General features: G+C 37.0%; 1 protein-coding gene across 1 annotated transcript in view; it reads right to left on the bottom strand.

The window, feature by feature from the left end:
• Nucleotides 1-5,259: 5,259 nt before the first annotated feature.
• Nucleotides 5,260-24,986, bottom strand: part of CAND1 (cullin associated and neddylation dissociated 1) — a 45,228-nt gene continuing 25,501 nt past the window's right edge. The window contains exons 4-15 of the mRNA XM_024208055.3: nucleotides 21,350-21,473; nucleotides 20,597-20,853; nucleotides 20,411-20,516; nucleotides 19,146-19,291; nucleotides 16,718-17,010; nucleotides 15,798-15,939; nucleotides 13,156-14,649; nucleotides 11,999-12,094; nucleotides 8,785-8,954; nucleotides 8,529-8,693; nucleotides 8,114-8,221; nucleotides 5,260-5,940 (exon numbers count right to left, since the gene is read on the bottom strand). Of these exons, the coding sequence (XP_024063823.1) occupies nucleotides 5,716-5,940; nucleotides 8,114-8,221; nucleotides 8,529-8,693; nucleotides 8,785-8,954; nucleotides 11,999-12,094; nucleotides 13,156-14,649; nucleotides 15,798-15,939; nucleotides 16,718-17,010; nucleotides 19,146-19,291; nucleotides 20,411-20,516; nucleotides 20,597-20,853; nucleotides 21,350-21,473 (3,326 nt within the window). The 3' untranslated portion in view covers nucleotides 5,260-5,715. The remainder of the gene's footprint in view (nucleotides 5,941-8,113; nucleotides 8,222-8,528; nucleotides 8,694-8,784; nucleotides 8,955-11,998; nucleotides 12,095-13,155; nucleotides 14,650-15,797; nucleotides 15,940-16,717; nucleotides 17,011-19,145; nucleotides 19,292-20,410; nucleotides 20,517-20,596; nucleotides 20,854-21,349; nucleotides 21,474-24,986) is intronic.

Genomic DNA, 24,986 nt, shown 5'->3' with positions numbered 1-24,986 from the left:
ATCTCATTTGAAAGAGGTAATGTTCCCTAATACAAATACTGACCAAACCAGCTTTCTACAGCTCAGTTTTTCCTTGTGTTTAAATAAACTAGCAAAATGGAAAACTGACGTAAGTCGAACCTTAGCATGTAGTATTTACCATTATAGTCTTACTACTTTGCATCATCACACAGGTTAGGTACAAAGAATAAATTGCAGATTATGTATTAGCAGATAGGTCAAGCTCATGAACTTTAAAGACTAGAGAAAGACCGTATGATTTAATGGAGGGCTTGTATAGTGTTATCAGCAATCCTGTTCCAAACACTTTAATAAAAAAAAAAAAAAAAAAAAAGACCAACTCATAGCAGTATAGTTTAGACTGAATTTGATTTGAACCCACTAGAGAGAGACTCAAAACAGACCCATTTTTATTTTCTGGAATCTATTTAACTCACATTTACCTATTTGAAGGTAGTCATGGGAGATAGGCAAGGATTCAGACTGAATCTGTTGTGTAGCTAGTGGGCATGATCTCAGTCAGACATTCCTGTCTGACTCATACAGGAAACTAGGTCAGGAGTAATGGAAAGGTATGTTTTTAATAACTCTCACTTACAAAGGCCTGCTCCAAGACAGACGCTATAAACTGCCACCTTTTTAACACCACAAGATATTTAAGGACCTGATTATCATTTGTTCTGCAGCTCCTTTACACTGTTCCAATAGTGTAAAAGAGTATGAATTACATTTATACTCACTTCACTGCCAAAGCAGCATCAGAAGGCCTTTGATTAAATGAGAATAAAGCTCTAAGGTGTTTTGAGCTAGTCAAAAACAGAGGAAGGCAGCTTTCAGGTTCCAGACATGAGGATAGCCCTGTTTAAACAGGAAGCACTTATTTGACCCTGACACAGGGTAAGGCAAGTACCCTGAAAGGATTTTTAAGTGGTAGAGGGGCCTTTTCAGGTCAAAACAGAAAAAGTGAGGGCTGCTGCACCTGGGACTGGAAGACAAAGGACTTAGCACCCGGGACTCAGCATCTTGGCCTGATCGAAATCTCAGTATATAGAACCCTAATAGTTTCAGCAGTTTCTCTACTGCTGTTGCTGAATTTAATTCTTTGATTTTGTCAACTCTTGTATATTGGATGTTATTCTTTGTTAAACCTTTTTGTGGAGGAAAGCTAAAATGTGGCACCCTTAAGATATTCGTAAGTTTCAGATTCTATTGCAAAAAAGGACCTCATGTCATATGTAACAGTTTATTTCTACATAAGACTAGAGGTTACTGAACACCTTTCCCATTTGAGAGGATCTCATTTTGAAGACAGACAAAAAGCAGTTTAAACACAAATTTTTACTAGTGGCAGGCCTCTTCACAACTTCTATTACTACTTATATATTACTTTAGTAAATTCCAGTCAATTGCATATGTGCAAATTCATGGATAAGATTGTACAAGTATAACTAAGGACCTTATTTGGTCTGTTGAACTTTTATTAATGGTGACGTGGGAGAAGAAAACCCACTTTAACAAAATATTTTTTAAACTGGTTAGTAAACGTCATCCAATAGAAGATTCTATTCTGGAAAGTAACTAAAAAGAACTAAAAACTTGTAGTTTCAAGTTTCTTGATTCAGGCTTCTTCATAACAAGCGTTCAGTTTAGAAATTAAAATGTGTTTCTTCTATACTTCCAGGCCTGCAAACCAACCTGGATTCTAATAGTGAAACAGGGTTCTTTTCTTCTCATATCACCGGTAATAGAAGTTCTGAAGGTCAAATAAGATCCTCACAGTTATACTTGTGAGATCCCAGTATCTTCCATGAGTCTGTACAGGTTTGACATTAAATTTCGTAAACATTGATGCAAAATAAGTAGAAGTATCCAGCTCAGTTTCTTAAACACACTGGCTCTACAGTGATAATAGGAGCAAAAGGCATCAAAAACCTATTGCTGAAGCAAAAAAGTGACAATACACTCAAGGAGCAAATCTGTTGAATAGGAAGATGCCATTTTAATAGTCACTTTTTAGAGAACCATGCCTTAAATTGTTTATCAAAAAACACTTTGCATCCCAATGTTCCTGGTGCAGGCTTTGCGGCAGTCAACTAATGAACAGTGTTCTTAGAGCTGTGCTGTCCTTGTGCACTGGTAAAGTAACTACAAACAGCTGTTCGTTTCAGTGACATTGAAAAACTGAAAAGTCAGTTTGCTCACTGAAAGGAGAAAATCGATAGGGAAAGATCTGTAAGCAGATAATATCTCAAACAATGGAAAAAACCATAAAAATATTGTATGAGAATGCTCTCCCAAAGCTTTCATTAAGTTTCTCTTTCCAATTCTCCTACCGCAGGCAAATTCATAATAGCCTAATGCTAAGACATTCAATAGAAAATACAATCACCAATTCAGCTGTTTTTAGCAATTATATTTAAACAAACCAGAAAGCTAACTAAGGCTGTGTCTACACTGCACACCTTACAACGGCGCGGCTGTGCCGCTGCAGCCGTGCCGTTGTAAAGTGCGCTGTGTGGCCACTCTTTATTGCCAGAAGAGCGCTCTCCTGGCTACAAAATAAAACCACCTCCAACGAGGGGCAGTAGGTCCACACCAGTAAGTCCACACCAGTACTTTTCATCATTAAAACTTTTGTCATTCAGGGGGCGTTTTTCACACCCCTGAGCAACAAAAGTTTTAGCAATGAAAGTGCCAGTGTAGACAAAGCCTAAGTATGAAGATTTTTTCAAAAGATTTTATAAACACTCGCCACTGTTTCGATTCATTCAAACTGAACAGTGCTGGTGCTGCAGCAACAGTTGCCGTTTTACTGATACTTCCTAGAAGAAAACAAGTCTGACAAATTTGAGGGAGAAAATGTCAATCAGAATAGAAAATGAGCATAAGCTTTCAGAGTTGTAAGTTACTTGATTTTTTTAACAGTGGTTTAATATACATATTGTCAAATACTTACCTTAAAATTTGAAAAACTCCTACACCATCCTTTCATATGATAAATAGCACTGTCTGCATCACAAACTATGCTAGGAAAGAAGGATGGGAGGGCATTAAGGTGCTGAAGGTGCAAGACAGGCACTTTTGTAAGCCCCACTAGGTGCCAGTTTGTATCTTTAGGCACCTAAATACATGTTTAAATCTGATGTAGTGACTTCCTGCTTTGATGGAAGACAATGAGTTTCTTTGTAATTACTGATCAGAAATCTTACTATAGTTTAATTTCTGTAATTTTGTCCTAAGAAAGTTTTCTTCTGCATAAGAAAATTTAGTTCTCTCTTCCTCCCCTACCTGCAACTTCAGTGGTCAAAGTGGAAAAAGAGTAGCTTATATATTGTTTGTTCCGCTTACTGTGCTACGCTTTCTTTCACATCTTTCAATGTTTGGCCTTGAAACTCTGCGTTTTACAGAGAAATGTCAACCAAATAGAATCTCAAGCTCCTGTTTAGTCCTGGAGCTTGCTGTATTGCAATTTACTGTGGAACAAGAAAACCAAGTGAGTTTGAGTATCCACAACATTAGATACCTTGTAATACTGACTAATATGTAGCAATTTCTCCAAGGAGAAGTCTTATTACACTTGTATCTAAATTTACTATTTCAGTGTCCCTTACTAAGTTTAAATTTTCAGATTGTCCTTTCCTATGTCTAAGTCTATAAACCCTTCACACTTATTGTGAGTCCACATTAGACAACGTAAGATTCTAGTATTTTGCTGTTAACTAATAACCACAATACATTCTTAATTAGTACAGTTGTTAAAACAGATAAGGTACACAGCAGAGGAAATACTCAATTCATGGTTCCAATAATAAAAAGGTGTATTTTCCAAATGTAATTTCTCACTAAAATCAGCCATCACTACTTTTCACCCTTGATTAGTCCCCTTCCATTACATTTAAATATGTTGGTAGTTGAAGGAGATAAACTGACAAACTCCATTTCCAGAAGTCAACTTCCAGTTACATAAGCATGAAGATTTTGAGGATAGATCAGAAGCTACAACATCAAATGATGCTAATGCTGCCCCATTATTTGAAATTGTAACTACTGTATGAGTTCATGTAAACTTTTCCTCTCAGTTCAGGTCCTTTTAAAGTAAAAGGCATCAAAACCCCACCAAGGTATAAATGGGTAAGTAAAATTAAACAATTCACCTCTGTTAGCTAACAAATCCTGACAACCTACTAAGCTCCACAGAATTCTTAGACAAAGCATGCTACAGGTAGTCCTGTAAGAATCAATGTTTGCCAGAAAAAGGTGGTAGTATTGGGCTTCAAGAATTTCTAAATGGCTAAAAGTTATCAAGCAAAACTAAACTAGAGAAAGACCTGAAACAGAGATTGGAATTTTACATTAATCAGTTTAAGGCAGTGGGTTTCCAACTTTTTTCTGATGAAGCCACTTCCAATGAATTGATGGACAAGCACCCACCACCTCAGTGTCCCCCTTCACTAGGCCCCGGCACAGTTGCTGCAGTCTTTGTCCATTTATTACTACTACTTTTCTTGTGTATCTTTTTGCTATCTAGTTTTCCAGTTTGGTCTCATTCGTGACTGCTCCTCTGTTTCCCACTCACCAGATGCTTCAGGTATGGGAGTCCATTGATGGTTCAATGTGGCCAGAACACATGGGCTATTCCTTCTGACCACTACTAGAAAAGAGAAGAGTTTCCTGGCAGCAATGCTGCACACTACTTGCACTATTAAGAGCTGAGGGATGGAAGGCAGAGGCCTTTCAAGAAGCCACCTTCTGGGACACATTTATAATAGAGGGTGAGCTGGGTCCAGAGTTATGCAGTTTTCTCCCACCTACTATTCTCTGCCCAACCATACCAAACTCCTTGCTTGTCTACCCCGACACCTCCAGGGGACTCCATCCTCCATGTTGGGAAACACTGGTTTAGCAGACAAGATTACTTTCACTGTAAAAATACCTGTAGTTCACCACACCTACACTTAAAAAACCAGATTCAAATTTAACCCTCTTCCCTTCCTCTATGAATGCATTTTCTATGTAAAAATAAATACCTGAAAATTGCACTGATACAGTATTACTTATTTTAAGATGTATTATGAATAAACTGCACATGCTGTTTTACAGACAATATATATTTGTAAACTTGCTCATGCAAAGTTAGTGTGCACAACAGGGATATTAATTTTCTAATCCCCACACCTTTAAAAATGACATTTACCTATGTCTGCATTTTTTAAACTGTGCCCAAACCCTCTGCAATATAATAAATCTTACACAGAAGAATTTCTTATCGGCCAGCCAAATCAATTTATGTAGCTGAAACACAAAAGAATAAAAGTTATACAAAAACATGGTGGTTTTGTTTTTACAGAAAGAAGAAAATTTTAAAAAAAGAAAATAAACATGGTCACAAAATTTTAACATTTTAATCCTAAACATTACAGGGCAAATGGATGTTGGAAGCTATTTCCATACACCATATGTTTTAACCTTTTATTTCCGTTTCAAATGTGGCCAAATCCACTAAAACATGAGTGGTTTACAACTTCTGGATCATGGAAATACGTATTTCTGGAATAAATGCTAGAAAAGCAACAATGGGAAAAAGCCAACTGTCTCCATAAAAGTAAATAAAGTGGAACAATGTGAAGATTAGATATTTTTCTGTTTCTTACTCTTAACCTGTCAATTCAGTGCATCATATGGTTCAACGTAATGGTCCCCATTTTGAACAAACATCTAACTAGTGTCCATTGATTCTAAGTTAGTGGATGATGAATCTTTCTGGATACTTTCAAAGATGGCTGCCAGCTCAGGGTTAGAGCTTATCTGTGACTGAAATTCACTCATTAACGGACTCTTCTCTGCTTCTGGAATGGTTAGAAGGGCTGCTACTGCCCTCATGGCAGACCGCTTCAGTTCATCTTGTTTTTCAAACTCCTGTTTCACTGAGTTTGCCTTTACCTGTAGAAAAAGCAATATATTTAGGAAGTTTACATTTAAAACTGAGCTCTTCTTAAACCAGTCAATGTAAGGTATCTTTCCTTCCATATTACCACTTTAATTTGACAAGCACTTGAAATAGTTTATACTGCACAGGATTTTTTTTTAGGATGAAAAGAATATAAAGGTAACCACAGGAGACTGGACAGCTGTAGTGCATCTGATGTTTAGCAATCTTAATTAAAAAAACCTTACAAATAGATTAGAGCCTGAAAATTGCAGATTAAGCAAAAACAGTCCTAACAAAACAAAACAAAAATCTGAGTTAGCAAATCATTACACAGATTCAAAGCAAATAGCAGCCAAACTGGTTCAATTTAGTAAGGTCAGTAACAACATTATAAAAATTACCATGAGTTGCAGAAGCACAAATTAGAATATAGCAGTGGTTCCCAAACTTGTTCCACCGCTTGTGCAGGGAAAGCCCCTGGCGGGCCAGGCTGGTTTGTGCACCTGGCGTGTCCGCAGGTTCGGCCGATCGCAGCTCCCAGTGGCCGCAGTTCGCTGCCCCAGGCCAATGGGAGCTGCTGGAAGTGGCGGCCAGTCCATCCCTCGGCCCACACCGCTTCCAGCAGCTCCCATTGGCCTGGAGCAGCGAACTGCGGCCACTGGGAGCTGCGATCAGTCGAACCTGCGGACGCGGCAGGAACACAAACCTGCCCGGCCCGCCAGGGGCTTTCCCTGCACAAGCGGCAGAACAATTTTGGGAACCACTGGAATACAGCAATGGACATACTGACCAAAGCATATTCTTGATCACTTAGACCTTTTTGCTATTATTCCTACACAAGAACTTTTAATGGTACACAGACAGGACTTCATCATTGAAAGTCAAACTCTCTAAATCCATCAAGTGAAATAAGGAGCAGATTATTGGTGGAAGATGGGTAACAAGAAACTGTGTAAGTTAATTATTATCTTAGGAGCCCTAGTCACGGATCAGGAACTCATTGTGCGAGGCACTGTATAAGCACAGAACAAAAGATGATCTTTGCCTGAACAAGCTTAAAAATTTAAGTAAGGAAGTATTCAAAAGAAGGGAGGGGAAGCAACATTTTACACTGCTCTCCTCCCTTCAAACTGCTTATTTCACCTTTCAGAAGCAAGTTGTAAGTCTCCAGTAACTTTTAAACCTCTATTGTTAAAAATTAAAAACTCTTCAATATTCCATATTCAGTTTCTACAATGAAAGTTGAGTTTTCAAGTTGCTTAAATGGCATCCAGGCTTCTGAGGGACAGAGAGGAGACCAAATAATCCAAAGAACTTTAAAAAACTTAGAAAAAGTAAATTCAGATTAGAAAAGGGATTTATACTCTTTTCCTCACTATCTTCTCTTATAATTTTACTAGGAACTATTTTTCATATGATGTATTGCATGAGCCTCCCAAATTATTTTTGATCAACAACATTTAAAATTAAAGAGCCATACTCTAACTCAGGGGTGGGCAAACTTTTTGGCCGGCCACATCTGGGTGGAGAAATTGTATGCAGGGCCATGAATGTAGGGCTGGGGCAGGGGTGCGGGAGGGGGTGCGGTGTGCAGGAAGGGGCTCAGGGCAAGGAGTTAGGGTGCAGGAGTGGTGCGGGGTGCGGCAGGGGGCTCAAGGCAGGGGGTTAGGGGCCTCAGGGCAGGGAGTTGGGGTGCGGGGTGCAGGAGAGGTTCGGGGTGCGGGCTCCAGCCTGGTGCCGCTTACCTCAAGCAGCTCCGGGGGTGGCAGCGGCACGCAGAGAGGCTAAGGCAGGCTCCCTGCCTGCCCTAGCCCCATGCCACTCCCGGAAATGGCCAACATGTCCGGCAGTGGCTTTCGGCCCGCAGGCCGTAGCTTGCCCTCCCATGCTCTAACTCAACTATGTCAGGGTATGCATAAAGAGACTACTGGTGCACTTTACGTGAGCGAAGCTACTACTTTGGGCATCTTGCCTTAAAATGCAGTTGAGTCATGCACAAAGTCTACGGATGTAAACCTATTGTGGATCATCAGTCCAGAACTACAGGTAATACTAAATTCATATGGACAGCTTCTCAAACAGCAATATACTTAATATTCAAGTCTCAGGTTCATAACATTTCTATATAACAGCAAAAAGTTCAAAGTATTACTCAAGAACATAAGCATCAGTTTAAGACAGTACCTTTGTTGTACATGTGGCACGTAAGGGTTCGACAAGCCTATCCAACCTCTGCAGTACTGCACTTGGACAAAGAGTAGACAGTCTCACCAACATTAAAAACGTTAGCATCTAGTTGGGGAAAACCAATTCAGAGATAATTAAGTTCTGCACAATTAAGGTCTTTTCTTTAGTTCACTATACAAGGAGTTTTAAAACAGCAACATCTTAGTATAAGTGTGATTCACTATACATCCCACTGTATATTTAAAAACAGTTTTCAGGTAATATTTATATCAGCTTTCTAGTCAATTGAGCAATATTTGCACAGCAAAAACATTGCAAAATATTTAAAAGAAGTCACTGTTTAGCCAATATTTCATATTAATTATGTCAGCATGCTCAAGTTTAAGCATAAATGTACAAGATGATAATTTACCTTAATGTCATAATGATCCTTCAAACCATCTTCAACATGGTTTAGGAATTCAAATATGTCCAGCCTATCGAGACAGCTATCTAAAAGAGTGTACATGCACTCAAAAGCTGCCTTTCTAATGTCCAGCCCATCATCAACTGTATGCTTGAATGGTCCCATTTCCACCTGTACACAAAAAACATTAGAAAAGAATATATTTACTAAAATTTAAAATCAGCTTATACAAATATTTTGCAGTCTCACCAAGTTCACCTACCTCTCTTATTAGTTCCTTTCTGACTTTTGTTTCATTGTAAAGATGAGGAAGCACAGTATCTAAAAGGTCTCTTATTAATGATGGTTTATTGTGTGCTGCTGAATTAAACGTCACTAGGGCCACTCTCCTTACATTGAGATCTGGGTCTTCCAATGTTTTTAGAAAATCACCTGCAAATATGCCAAGAAATCAATTACCAAGAGATGTTTCTATTTGCTACTCTCAGAAACCTGGAAATATTTTTCCACATGGGATTTGTTTTTACCTTTTAACAGAGAGAGATTTTTACTGTGCAAACTGTTTCTGATGGAACTGACATTGCTACATTTAGCAGCAACACTGTAAACTATACATTAACTAAAATCAGTTTAAAGATTTTAATAAGTTTCAGTTTACACAGCAGCATAACTGCCTAGAACAACGTGTGATGCAAGGCATGACTGCAGAAAGCATGTACAGCACACTAAGGTGGCTGGGGAAATCCCGAGTAATATTCATACTTGAATATGAAAAGACAAGAAATTATAAGAATCTACAGACACTCCCCAACTTACGCAAGCGTTCCATTCCAGAACGCGTGGCGTAACTCGACTTTTGCGTAAATTAGAAACGTATCTCTGATCATTACACACACACAAAAACACCACTCTTATTTCTAGCTTACGGAACTTCTTCCGTAAGCTCGGATTTGTGTACGTCGGGTTTACATAACTCACAGAGCATCTGTATATGAAAAACACATGTACATGTAATTTATGGTCTTTCCCACAATTTGAGTGACACATCCAACCAAATAAGGTTTTATACCTTAGATACTTAAACTGAGCAGGCAATATGCACTCAAAACAGCTACACGGCCATAAAATCACATTACTTTTACAGAAGTAAGAAATATTAGTTATAGGGTTTTTATTTTCTTTGGGAAGGAGCAGGGGGGGAAGAAATCTGGCAAACTTTCACATGGAATAGTGAAGCATATGCCTGTAATACTACACAATATTGTGAGAACTGGATATAATTCTAGGATATAAAATTGAAACTATACCATAGATATATTATATATAATATACTGATATATTAGTGTAATGAAGTTGAAACAGAAATGTTCTGTTATGCAAAAATAAGTTTCATGAGTTTTACCAGTATTTACACTCATTTTTAAATTGATAAGTTTTTATTGTTGAAAGGTAAGCCTTGTATAAATACTGAAAATTGTATTAAACAATCATGAAGACTGCCATCTCTCCCCTTATTTCTTCGTTCCAATTTTCTTAAAACTTACACATGAGTAAGCCATTATAAACTCTGGAGTTTAAGATGAATTCACTAATATAAATTCCTGAAGTACCTTCCGATGTATATTTTAAAATACCCTAGGATAGCAGAATCATCCACTGAATGCTCTTAAATTACAATGAAAAGAAGGATAATTCAACATATATTAAGATAAAAACATCTCCACAGGCTATCCGCTGTCCAAATCCTGTGGAGATCAGTAACACAGTACTTCCTAGACAGAATAAATGCACTAAGGATCACATCAATACTGCTAAGTATTATGGGATGCTGCTATGAAGGAACAAAGTAAAAAGGGGAAAAAAACAGGATGGGTGACAAGCAAAACAAAAATTCTAGATACCCTGTTTCTTTTTGTGTAACAAAAAATAAAGAGGAAGCAAGGCTGACTAAGGGACAGGAACACTGCTGGAAGTCCAGGAACAAAACAAAAATTGGGTTCCTAGCTCTCTAGGACAGCAAGATCGTTTTGAGTTACTCTAGAAAAATTGAGACTGGAAATAAGGCACTAAGGTCCGAGTAATTAAATATTGCAACAATTTAACCAAAGGTCATGGTGGATTCTCGATCATTGACAATTTTTAAATCAAGACTGGATTTATTTCTAAAAGATCTGCTCTAGGAATTATTTTGGGGAAGTTCTATGGCCTGTGTTGTACAGGAGGTCAGACTAGATGATCACAATGGTTCCTTCTGGCCTTGGAATCTATGAATTTCTTCTAGCCCTATGAAAGAATGACACTGGCTGATTCTGAAAGAAGGCCCCTCAAAAACTTTTCTAGGCCAGAGGCCTTGTTGCCATGCAGCAGTGAGTTTAGAGAACAAATAGTAAAAAAGTGAATCTAATGAAACCACTTGCCTCAAAGAACGCTGTTCTCAAGGAGAACCCGAGAAAAACAAATAGTAATGGAAGGGAGGAAAAAATACAAGTAAGGCTGTAGGAAAATGGACTCAAAGAAGGAAGGGAAGTGAATTAATTAATTTTAGAGAAGGAGACTAACAAAGGCTTTTGGACTATCACATCATTAATGACGATAGTTTCTTTTGGCTACCCAACCAATTTATGAAAGGCTTTCCTAAAACTTGAGGAAGTATAACAATTAAGCGTAAGTGTAATACAGATACACTAATACCTATTCCAGATACAGTCTAAAATAAAGTCCAGTCATATCATAAGAAAATAACCCACTTGGAAATATGAAAAATCAGACCAAGGTTTGTATTTGCTTTAAAAATACATGATTTTATAAAGACTGAAAAGGTTGAGATCTAAAATAGAGTACTAAACACACATGTGTAGAAATGATGTACTTAATAGATTCTATAATGTTCTCTCTGGTGGGTTTGACCATACTACACAGTGCTGGAGGATCATGAACAAGAGTAGATCTAGAGGATCAGAAAGTCATGTGACAATGCAAAGCTTGTTTTTCCTCCTAAAGAAGTACTGGATTCTCCAAGTATTTTGGTTATTTATGGATCAATAACACATTTTGACAGCTCATTGGTTTCTTCAAATAATGTATAAAAATTATATGTAATAGAAATCTTTCAGTTTCTAATGCATTACATGACTGTGTATATACATTTTAATTTAAGATTTATCACTTGAAAAGAAATTTAGCAATTAAAAAAGTAAATGGTTAGCAATCTTGCAGCTATTGCTATCTATTTTGGGACCTCAGTGGTCTATCCTGAAAAGTTACCATTTCCTTAATGGCATCTAGTAAGCTTCAGTCTACAATCTTTAATAACAGCTCTCACTAATAGTTGTCATTGATGAGTGTTTAATTCCGGTACCTGCAAAGCATTTTTTTTAATGGATTCTTTACACTGCACACCCTGATATAAAAGTTGGAATATTAACTGCTTAAAAAGAAACTTGGTTTTAATTTTAAAAAACACATAAGAAACTTACCTATGCAGTTCTTTAATAGTGGATCTATGGGTTGTGGATGATCAGAAATCGTGAACTTCACAGCAGTAACCACTGAACTTCGAGCATATGATGACCCTAATACCAAACATGTCATTTTAGTTAAAAAGTATTGAAGTTGCTAAATAATTTAATCAAATAAATTATATTATAAAAGTCATCTTTTCTCACCACAATGTGTCTATTTTTCTAAGAAAGACACTTCTTGATACTGCTTTCAAAATACTAAGGAATTAGACGTTACTGATCGGCTGGCAAGGTGTTACTTTTTTCCCATGATTTTCCATTATTACATTTTAAACAGGGATTAATGTTAAATGTTAATTAGAAATACATTTAATAAACTTGTCTTCTATACCAATGTCATTACATAATGAACGCCTTAATTAAAAATGTATCCCAAATAGATACAGCTGTAGTTCTACAAAAGGAATTCTTTGTTCTAAACAAATGAAAATATCTGTATATATCAATACAACCCTAGGGGTGCAATTACTGTATTGAACTATGTACAATGAACATATATATCCCTCAGCCCTTATCATCCTTATATTTCAGAAGTCTTTTGATTATGTCCCAAAACTGTTTGTATATTGCATTTGAAAAAAAAACATTGCTATCTCCATGTTCTTTAAAACTATTTACATGATTTAGTTTACAACTCTTCACTAATAAAACCACCATTGTATTATTTCAAAAGCCAGATTCTCATTATCAAAGTGTAGAAGCAATTCACATTATATACTATCTACTTCCTCCAGTGTAAGGAAAATGTTATTCTAAAAACAATGGCCATTCAAATACTTATTTGTAAAGTACAAATCTAATAAAATCTATACAATGTTCAATTGGATAAGTAACAAAAATTTCAGATCACTGCTCCATAATGTATAATGAAATTTAAATGCCTTATTTCTTATACCTTCATGCATAATATGTAAAATCAGGTGTCAAGAGGTAGCATGATCTCATTTGCTGAAATTTTCTGGAAGCAGTCCACAATTCAAGAAGAGATTTTTCATACAATAAAACTCAAGTGTAAGCTATTGAGTATAGCTTAAACTTATAGTCAGAAGTACAAAACTTCCTTTCTCTTAACAGACAGCCTATATATATATTTTTTTTGAATGACAGCCTACCTGATGCCAAATATCCCTTGAGCCGTGGTAGCAGAGTCTCTGGGTCTATTAAAGTAAGCTTGCCCAAGCATTCAGCAACAACATTCCTGGTACCCTCTTCTGCACACTCACAGTGTTTCAGCAGTAAGGCCCAGATGTTCTCAACATATGGTTTGAGGCCTACCACTGATGCAGAGCTAATTATTTCTTTCAAGGAATGGAGAAGTAGGTATTGCCTCTTAGGCTGACTGGTTATTTCTTGTAAGACAAATGGTAGATATTCAGGAAGATTGCCCACACTAATACTGCCAAGGGCATAAGATGCTGCAGACTTGACTTCTTCACTAGGAGAGGAGAATGCTTCTAGTATTACAGACTTGAGCTCAATTTGTCCACTTAGATCAATGTGATGCCCAACTTCCCCAAGAGACAGCAAAGCTAAAAGACGAATGGAATCTGTGGACCTTGAATTCTTGACATCCTGAATGAACTGACCTACTACAGCTGGTCCCTCTTTAGGGCAAGCGCGTGTAAGGGCAGCCACACATTTGGCAATGGAATAATAAGACTGCTTGTGAGTAAGTGCAGTGCTCTGCGAGTACACTGGACCTGTTAACATGCGTAATAAATCCATATATCCTAAGTTATTTGTTCCAGTCACAACCAAAGCTTGGAAAAATTCTAGCATAGCACTAAGTGCTCCACCCTGCAATAATGGTGATCTCACCAGGCCAATAAGTTCATTAAGAATGGACCCACTGATCTTTGAGAGGGAGGAAGGATACACTTTAGCCAGTGTAGTTAGAAAACTGATGGCCATCTGTGAAACATGCATATCACTTTCACTGATAAGAGGTGGAAGCTCATCCAGGACAGCATCAATCATGGCAGCTGTCAAGCTGTCACTGTAATTTTTAATTAAGATATCTAGAGCAGAAAGCGTGCCTAGTTTCAGAGCTCGCTGGTTCTTTCTGAGGAAAGAGGCAAGGATAGGAACTCCTTCCCCAAGGATTGGTCTCAGATCTATCTTCAAAGGAGAGCCAGCAATCAGCGTCAAAGCCTTCACTGTAGTTAACCGAGTAATCTCATTCTTTAGTCTCTCTAGGAAGATCTGAAGTGTAGTAGGCAGGTCAGTGCCCAGATTATCACCAAGGCTGCAGATGATCTGGCCCATACAGGAGATTGCCCTCTCTTTTACTTCCTGATCAATGTCAGCAGCCTTCAGTCTCTTGATGGTGCAAGTAAACAAATCTTTGATATAAGGTGTGGCATCAAAGGAAGAAGGCTGGTCTAAAGGACGAATGACCTTCACAAGCTGCTGTGTAACCAGAAGTGCCTCTGATGTTATCTTGTAAAAAGGGTCTCCAACACAAGCTACAACTGGAGGCACCAGTGCTTGAACATGAGGATGGAAGACTTGGGGAGAATGATTACACAGGATCACGTACAGACAAGACAAAGCATCAATCTTCAAATTAGAGGAACTTGATTTGTCATTCAGTGAAAAAATTATCCCTGTAAAAGAAAAGAGGTTCTGTTATTTATGTATTTATTTTTAACATCAGAAATCACTAAAAGTTCCAAAGAACGCAGCCAAATCATGATAACATTTTCTGCTCTTAAACATTTCCTTCCAGAAAGCCTTTCCCACCTTTGATTTAAAGCAATAAAACTTTCCAAACTTCTTCCACTCAGGCAGCACACATAGGCCATTTGATGGCTTGTGCTGTCTTTTTCTTTTAACTACACCTCTACCTCGATATAACGCTGTCCTCGGGAGCCAAAAAAATCTTACTGCGTTATAGGTGAAACCGCGTTACATTGAACTTGTTTTGATCCGCCGGAGTGCACAGCCCAGCCCCGCCCCGCCCCCCCCGGAGCGCTGCTTTACCACATTATAATGCGAATTCAGATATATCGGGTCGCGTTATACCAAGGTAGCGGTGTACTAGAGGAAACTATGCTCAAAATGACCATACTTAAAACATGTATATGTGTACACACACATCCCTAGCTACTTCATGAGACTGAAACAAGTTAGAAGTTTTAGCTGCATCTAAAGACTAACATATACTAACATATATAATCGTTTTATATAAAAAGTGTCATTCTCTGAAAAGTGATTATATAAAAGTGATATAGAAGATTGCATATTTGTAGCTTCTCAGTAGCTTTTATCAAAATGTGTCTAGTTTACCAATAAGAGTTTTCTAGCTACCAGCCCTGTAAATTCTACAACAAATCTGAAAGTAAAGCTTTTTTTTTGGCTCATCCACCACAGCCAGTGGTAAAGATTCTGCATGGGTGGTAAAGGTGAAAATAAGGGCAGTATTTAGCCCTGCACACGTGGAAATGTGGGCAGAATTTGGTCTTCCAATCCACAAGTTAACAATTCTGATTCTAGACTAGACAAAATGAATCTAGCGTACAAGCCCAGGGCTTTTTACTTTGGTTCTCCAGGGCCAACCAAAGTAAAAATGCCACTAAACTATGCATGTGGATTCACAAAGAAGCTAAGCTGCCACTTACAGTTGAGTGGTACTGTCTTAATTTAGAACTACACTTCAAAGCTTATTCTTAAATATCAGGTTTTAAGGTTTAGAAACGTTTGAAGTCAAAGTCACAGTTAACCTATAACAGATTTACTAATACATTTTTCATACCTGGTACAAGTACAGGAATGTGTTGTGTTAGGGCTCCAGGTAAAACATTTACCAGTTCAGTTAGCATGTTAAAACAACATTGACGAGTCTTCACACTCTTCTCCTTCATCTGTTTGTGCAAGGCTTTAACTATGTTGGGAACCTGTAGTAATTACACACCTGTTAACTAGTTCAGCAGTTAGCATTTCCTTTACAGTTATCCTAAATTACATAAAACAAAATGTCTCTCTGGGCTTTGAGTCTTCAGAAGAGCTGTATTTCTAGATACATTGAGAGCTTTAAGTTTCAGATCTTCAAATCAATTACCATCCCAGGAATTTTTAACTTGAAAAATTAAGGTCAGATTTAGCAAAACATGTTTTCCATGTAGCTTTTCTCTCAAATTTCTAGAAACAGAAATATTAATTACATAATTACCCTATTAAATCAATTTGGAAAATGATTGTTAGTATCGCCACTTCTCCCTATTCTGCAAGTAAAATGTGTTCTACTGATCAAGTGTCGCCTTCCTTTTATTGTGAGAATTTAAGTTTTCTCCTATTCTGAATTTAGCTAAACAGCTATAATAGGTCGCAGACTCTGAATGTTTTGTTTTATAATATGGGGCAAATAATAACTAGGTTCATAGACTCCACAGCATTTTTAGAGATGGGCAGCTAATAATTAAAATCAAATGAGCACTCTGAGTCCAACAGGTAATTCCAGTTTCCAGAGCAGCTGCAGGTATCTGAGCCAATTTAACCTACACTCCCTCTCAGATGAGTTAGCAGAGTCAAAACCCATAATCTGTGTACAACTATAAGAAACTGGTGACAAATAGTGATTTTGCCACTTTCCACATAAACCCAGAGAACCGTGAATAATCAGCATGGCCTTCTCTCAAATTCAAAGAACTAAAAAAAAAAATCATGACAGCTAACCTGACTCTGAAGCATTGTCAAAGGTGTCTCTCCTTGTTCCATTGCGTCAGGATCACACAGCCAACTCTGCACAGGTCGAGTTTGTTTTAAAAGAGAAAGATACGCATGGAAAACATCTGCTTTTACATTCTCCTCACGCTCTTTGAATCTGGCTATTAAAGCAGGAGATACGGTCTTGTAGAATTCTGGAAGCATTTCATGTCGTGTGCTAACCACAGCATCTAAACATTTAGCTGCTGCACGTCTCACTTTCCAGCTCATATCGTCATCATCACTATATTCATCATCACTCCCTTGACAAAATAAAATGAACTTCTATTATACACAAATTCACAAAGAGACATTCCATGCTAGCAGTTTTGTACAGGAAGTTTTGATTTAAACCCAAAATTTATTTGGTACAAGAGATTGTTAAATGTGTAAAACTTACCAGAGACAGATAATGTATTAGCTTAAGAAATTTAAGAAGCAGTCTATAATCAAGATAGAGCAGAAGTATACAAAAGGTCATTCAAAACTGCCTTAGTCCTAAAATTAATTATCTACTTTGCCAGCTTCCTCACACCAGTCCCTCTCATACATCCCCTCCTCAACTTCAGTTGCTAATTGGACAAAGTCATTCCCACCACACTGTGGCCTTACTAAATTTTTTATTTCAAATGTTTTCATATCTATTCATCAGGTGAGACAATAAGGTAATAATAGCACATCAAAATTCTGAAAACTAGCCTCTTCACATTTTATCTTGTTGGGGGCATTATACCAGCAAAAATTGTGCATGGGTTCAACACCATGTGGTTGGTCCTATCACCTGTATATAGACTACAATTATATTTGTATCCCATTCCATAAAAGAGGAGTCATATCAATATGCAACCGTGACTTCTAAAAGCCAAAACTTACAAGTCTCGGGTTCTTTCCAGGGTAGGAAACTGTACAGATTTTAATAATTTTACAAAAACTACATTGCTTTGTGAACAGAGACAAGATATTGTCTTTCAAAGTCCTAAATACTCCACAGTTTTGTTTTGTTAAATCTCCCCTTATATCTCTACATTCTTTGTTGTACCACCAATTTAGAAAGAACTAAATTATGTTTAATAAATAGTACATAAGATTTTGTAACTGTTAGAATATGTACTCTTACAGCCTAAAAATCTAGTTCCCCTAAATCAGACATTTATATTATAGGCCTGATCAGAATATTCTATTTAACTCTCCTTTATTGGAAAACAAAGCCCTCTGAAGCAACTTCTATAGGATTGAAGTTAACTATTTAGCAGCTTAAGAGAGCAAGACACTTGTTTATCAACAAACTCAACCATACTATTTTCCACAAAGAAAACAGAACAGAAGCAGAGCATGCAAGAAGTAAAGCAGATTATATTACTATTTAAAAATTAATTTAAAACAGAGCTAGATGTCCCAGTAGGAGAATGCTGTACCTTTCCAACTGAGACAGCTTAGGTTCAGATCTACTTGAGTCACAAGCATGTGAGTTTGCTGTTCTCATGCTCTGAAATCCAGATTAAGTGATGGGCCAAAGTTTCAGTAAGTATAGCAAGCTATCCAGCAGCAACATAATAATTTTATACTTTTTATACCTAACCTAAAGAGGGACTGAGAAATGTACCCACTGATGGCAACTTGGAAACTTTCCCTGGCAAGAGTGGCCTAGTCTCTGTTTCAAAAGAATTTAACATCTCATTTTTAAACAAAAACTAAGTTTCTAGCCCTATAGCTGCAAAGATAACACCATCGGTTTACATTTGGTTATCTCCTGCAGACTACTCCATCTCTCTGCTGCTGCTCACAGCTTTGTCAAACAGCTAAGTGGTATTAAGACCTTCTGAGTCTTCTACTCCACCCCTCTGCAACTGCGGCAATGCTTTACACAATATTTTGTGGTGCTTTAACCAGTCTAATTGGACATTCTTTTGTTCTGTGTTTGTACAGCAGCTAGCATGAGATCCCCATCTCTATGACCCTAGATGCTATGGTAATACAAATAAATAAAAATAATACACATCTCATGCAAAGAAGCATCCCTCATACACATCTTAAATTCATTCTCTAAATTTCTTCCAAGTTCTAGTTATGTCATACTAAACAATTCCTCTGCCTTCCTCATGTTTACACCATTCAAGTACTTTTAGACAGTTATGTCATTCTTTACTATAATCCCTCTAAACTCACAATACCAGGCCAATGGATGAACTAAATACCTATATAAAATGTCATCCTGTTCACCTTACTGAGTGTAGTAAATAGCCATGCCCGCAAAAATAAAAGAGGAAAACATGAAAATGTCACACAATCATTTAAGTTTTGGAAAGACCTGAATTAAGACTTATAGAATTGATCATTTCCGTTTCCTCACAATTTAGGCTCACTAGCTCTTCTCTCCAAAACCAAGAGAAAAATATACCTTGATCATCATCATCACCACCATCAGCATCCATGGCATTTTCATCTTCATCTTCATCATCATAATTGTAATTAGGATCATAGGTAAGGTATTTAAGACAAATGTTTATAATGGTAGACACATGAGGATAAACTTCCTTAGGACATCTGCATAATAAATTTAACAAATAAGTTTAGCTTATAAATATTAATATTCAACAATTACAAATTTCTTCTGTTAAAGAAGAATTGTTATCTATATGCTTTAGTATTGATTCCACTAGCAAATCTAATACTATCAGAATTCCCATTACATATCATGTTTTTTCTCAGAATTCAACTCAGTTACAAACATTCAGTACAATCTGAAACTTGCTATACAAGAACTCAGGCCAAACTGACACAGGGTAATTTAGAAGATTGGAAAAAATACGGAGTTTCACCTCCATAGATAGAATCAAACAAAACAAAGAGATATAACTTAGAGAATTTTTTCACTTCAAGGTCCCAGAAACAAAGACAAGGTTTTCATCTCAAGGCCAAAAGACCAAAAACATCAAGACACTTGATCACGGCCTTGGATAGACCAAGAGACTACCTACACTTGACCAGAGCTCGAGTTCACTAGCCACTTTGTGGTCTTGTAGTTCCGTTCTCATAATTCAGCTCCCAAAAGCTACTGTGACAATTATTGCCATTGCAATCTGTCGAAGCAGAGGTCAAGAAAACAAGAAGATCCTCTCACCCATACAGGGAATGCAAAAGTAGAGGGACAGGGAAGTATGCTCTGCTGCTGCCTATGATTTATATTCACAGATTTTTAAGGCAAAAAGGGACCATTATGATCTTCTAATCTGACTGCTATAGAATCTTATGATGTACCTTTGGAAATAAGAAGGTTCTGTCTCCACTAATGGGAATCTAGCACTTTCCATAAGCATTATATTTATAAAAACAATTTTCTTATCTGTCACTATACATGAATAGCAAATCATGGCCTATTGTGCCAGTCTGTGTACATATTACACTGATCATCAGTTAAATTACAAGATAGTGATAGAAAAATCTGCTTTAGCAATTCAGGTATGATCTCTGACTCAAAATCAGCAAAGGTATTTTGCACCACAAAGACCATCACTTCCATCAGGAAAGGAAACATTTCTTGTGGCTTACTACAACTCTTTTCAAATGCTCAAGGACTAGCAATGACTTCTTATACATTCAAATGACAACCAATCAACTTGTAAGAAGAAAAAAAAAACCCCACATACCTTAAAAGTAGCTTACCTCCTAACAAAAGATTCAAAAGCTTGAATGCAATATTCTCTTAGTTCATCATCATCTACATTACAAAATTTTACCACTAAAGGGATTATTTTCTCAAGATATTCACCTGAAAAAGGAAAATTAGAAAAGTGATCATTCACATCTAAAAATATGCAGAATCAGAGAAAAATATATAAATTATCTTACCTATTCTATGACCTGCTTGCCTACTGATAGCAGCAATACACTGTATATAGGTCCTAGTTGTTGACATGGAATCATTTTTAGACAGCTCTGTCAACAGATGTTCAATGAGGTCAACAAAAACTATATTGCCACAACTCATAACCAGGTGACCAAGAGCAATGATGGTTCTTTTCCTCACAGCAAGCCTGGGACTAGTCAGCTGGGGGAGCAGACAGGTCAGAATTGAAGGATGGAAGTTAACAAGCAGTCCTCCTTGCCTTAAAACAGACAAAACACAAACTCAAACCAACTGAATCTAGAACTGATTTCGTTCTTCTATTGTATCATTCTTATTCCAAGTATTCCCAAAATGCCATACAAAAATATATATCAAGTACATTTAGAATTATTTGGAAAAACTAAGAAACTAATTAACTGCTTTCAGATATACCTTTAAGTATACTGACAACTGAAACTGGTAACTAAAGACGTTCTCAACAGCATCAAAAGATAAATAATGAGTTATTTGATTAATCAGCTATGCTTAAATTAAATATATTTTAAATGTAACATTTGTATTCTGCTACAAAGTTTCATTTGTGTTCAATTTTCCTCGTTTGAAACAAGTTACTCAACTTTTTCATGTTTACAAAGCCTAAATTATAATCACCTAAATTTAATAACTAGAAAAATTAAGTTCACATTGATTTAAACCAGTTAAAACATAGCATTAACAATTACATTCTATCACCATTTTGTAACAAGGATGCTTACCTGCTCAGCATATCAGCCATGATATCCAAGGCCTCTAATTGGACAGACACATCTTCCTGCTTGGCTATAGCACTTGTAAGACGTCCTGTGATCTTTTTACAAACATTAGCCGCTAATGCAGATCCTGAAAAATACAACGAAACCTTAGCATTTTGAGAGTAAAAATGTGCAAATCTAATACCAAATGTCATATTTGCAACAGAAATTACTTAGCAAAAATTTTAATTCTCCAACGTAAGCCTAAATTGACTGCTTTACACTCAAACTGAAAGGTTGCTCTACCTAGAAACAGTTACTGAGCAAGATGTTCTTTCATCAAAATGTAAGAAATCTGCATGCAACTCAAAGGAACAGAAAGCTGCTGACATGGAAGCAGCAGAAAGTAGAGGCCACTGAAAGCCTTCAACATGGGGTATTTGTTGACTGAAAGTGTGTGGAGCCAGGAGGAGTTTATAGGTGGGAATAAAGAGAAATAACAGCAAGAAAGTTTACTGAGAAAAGTAGGGAGGTAACTTGAACTGGCAGTGAAGAACAGTATAGTGAAGTGTCAAGGAGTTTAAGATAGGTCATCATTAATTTTCAGCAGGGTGGATAAAAATCAATTAATTTAAAAAAATAAAATAAAAAAATCTGAGTACTTGTGGCACCTTAGAAACTAACAAATTTATTTGAGCATAAGCTTTCGTGGGCTACAGCTCACTTCATCGGATGCATAGAATGGAACATATAGTAAGGAGATATATATACACATACAGAGAACATGAAAAGGTGGGAGTTGCCCTACCAACTCTAAGAGTCTAATTAATTAAGATAAGCAATTATCAGCAACAGAAAAGCTTCAAAAACAGACTCCAACGAGAAACTGTTGAATTTGAATTAATATGCAAACTAGATACCATCAATCTGGGCTTGAATAGAGACTGGGAATGGCTGAGCCATTACACACATTGAATCTATTTCCCCATGTTAAGTATCCTCACACCTTCTTGTCAAACTGTCTGAAATGGGCCATCTTGATTATCACTACAAAAGTTTTTTTTTCTCCTGCTGATAATTGCTCATCTTAATTAATTAGACTCTTAGAGTTGGTAGGGCAACTCCCACCTTTTCATGTTCTCTGTATGTGTACATATATCTCCTTACTATATGTTCCATTCTATGCATCCGATGAAGTGGGCTGTAGCCCACGAAAGCTTATACTCAAATAAATTTGTTAGTCTCTAAGGTGCCACAAGGATTCCTGTTCTTTTTATCTAAAGATAGTTTTAATTAGGATATATTATAGCCCAAAGATATCTCATCATGGAATAGGGATTATAAATTCTATAGTATGAGGCAATATATTCATGTACTGTTTAAGAAAAGTTTTGTAAATGAGTTCCAATAGTTCATGAATTACGGACCCAATCTTATGGGGTTCCAGGGGCTTCTGTATAGATTATTTAGGTTAATCTTTCGATCTACCCAATGGGACTCAGAGCTCAGTCTAGAAGATACCATCAGAGATAATTAGATTTTTTGCAGTTCTCAAACTGTAGATTTGGGTCTCCAGAGATAACATGCTTGTTAACAGCAAAAATGTTTTTAAATAAATAAATAATATATAGAGGTGAGAAATAACAGACCTCAATCCTACTGTCCCTCTGCAAATTTGTGTGCACAGAGTCAATCCCTTACCTCTCTCTAAAAGTGCAAAGTTTCAAAAAGTTCAATGAATAGAAGATTGTTGGGGGCGGAATAGATCTGGACAAGGAGAAGAAGTCTGGAGATAAATGTGAGAAGGGAGGGAACAGGCAGTAGAAACAAAAGTGAAACTGTTTGAGCAGCATATTCCAGAAGTCTTGAGGTCTTTCTGAGTGTAGCCTTCATTGATTTGAGATCTACCATACCATTCTTTCACTAGAAGGGAAAACCTATAATGGCAGCAGGCGGTAAAAGAGACCCAGTTTGGGAATATTTTAATGAACTTCCTCTACCTGTGAGTAAGACAGGCATGCATGCAAAATGCAAACAGTGCAACAAAGAAATGCAAGGCCTGGTTGCCCGAATCCAACATCATCATGAGAAGTGTTCCTTCTCAGGAGGAAGCTGCATTGAAGCTGATGGAAGGAACATGTCTGAACATGCAGGATCTTCAGGTTGGTAAACTTTTTTATGTCATACTTCTTTCTTAAGGATTGCCTGTCTTCCTTCTGGACTATTCTTGAATTCTCATGTTTGAGCAAAAAATGTCGTTGTTACTCTATGGTACTATCATTTTAGATGCAGTTGTGATAAAAAATAAATAGCTGAAATAGGTAGATTATCCTTTTACAATTTAACCTTTAAAGTAGTACTGAGTGTCAGTGAATGCAATGAGTAATACTAAATAAGCAGTATGGTAATAATAATTAAATAACTGCATTGACTTATTTTGTTTAGGAGAATACATCCTCAACATACAGGATTCTGAAGACTATCGAACTTCAAGATCACCATCATTTTCTATAGTTTCAGAGTTATCTGCCAATGATAGTGTTTCAGTCACATCATGTATGTCACATAGCCACAGTATATCACCTGTAGCAAAAAGAACAAAAAAAACTCCATCATCCAAAAACAACCATAGATAAATTTGTGATAAGAACCAGCAGATTACAAAAAGAGGTAATTGATGAAAAAATTGCCCAGTTTGTTTATGCAACAAACTCTCCTTTCTGTATGATTGAGAACCCACATTTCATTAACATAGTTCAGTCATTAAGACCAAGATACAGTCCACCCAACAGAGCAGATGTCGCAGTCAAATTGCTGGATAAAGTGCATGAAAGAGAAACTGAGCAGAGTGCAAAAGGTGAAATTGTTAACCTGAGTCTTGATGGGTGGAGCAATGTCCACAATGATCCTGTTGTACATGCTTGTGTGACAACAGAAGGGAATATCTTCCTTACAGAAACAATTGATACATCAGGAAATGCACACACAGCAGAATACTTACAAGTAGCAGCAGTAAAAGCTGTAACAAACTGTGACAAAAAATTCAAATGTCTAGTACGCAGCTTGGTCACAGACAATGCTGCAAATATATCGAAGATGAGAAGAAATTATTTAGAAGAGAGTGAAGAGAGTCCCTAGCTACTAACATACGGTTGCAGTGCTCATTTGATGCCCGTCCTAGCCAAAGACTTCAGTGTTCCAGAAATAAAGGCCAATGTTGTTGAAATTTCAAAATACTTCCGCAACAACCACTTTGCAGCAGCTGCTCTGAAAAAAGTGGGAGGATCCAAGCTAACTCTCCCACAAGATATGCAATGGAACTCAGTAGTGGACTGTTTTGAGCACTATATCAAGAACTGACCTAATCTGATGACAGTTTGTGAACAAAATCGTGAAAAAAATAGATGGCACTGTCACAGCCAAAGTTTTCAACATTGGGCTTAAGAGAAATGTTGAACACATGGTGAGTACCCTGAAGCCTATTTCTGTAGCCTTGAACAAAATGCAGGGAAATAGCTGATGCTGTTGAAATTTGGAAGGAACTGAGTAAGATCTTAAAAAGAGAAATATGCAATAACAGAGTTAAATTACAAGCATTAAGAAAATGAATGGGACAAGCACGATCTCCAGCTCATTTTCTTGCAAATATTCTCAATACTCG

This window comes from Terrapene carolina, unplaced genomic scaffold (assembly GCF_002925995.2).
Source record: "Terrapene carolina triunguis isolate 2854851 unplaced genomic scaffold, T_m_triunguis-2.0 Scaffold68, whole genome shotgun sequence".
Taxonomy (NCBI): domain Eukaryota; kingdom Metazoa; phylum Chordata; order Testudines; family Emydidae; genus Terrapene; species Terrapene triunguis.
This window is presented reverse-complemented; position numbering and strand designations above follow the sequence as displayed.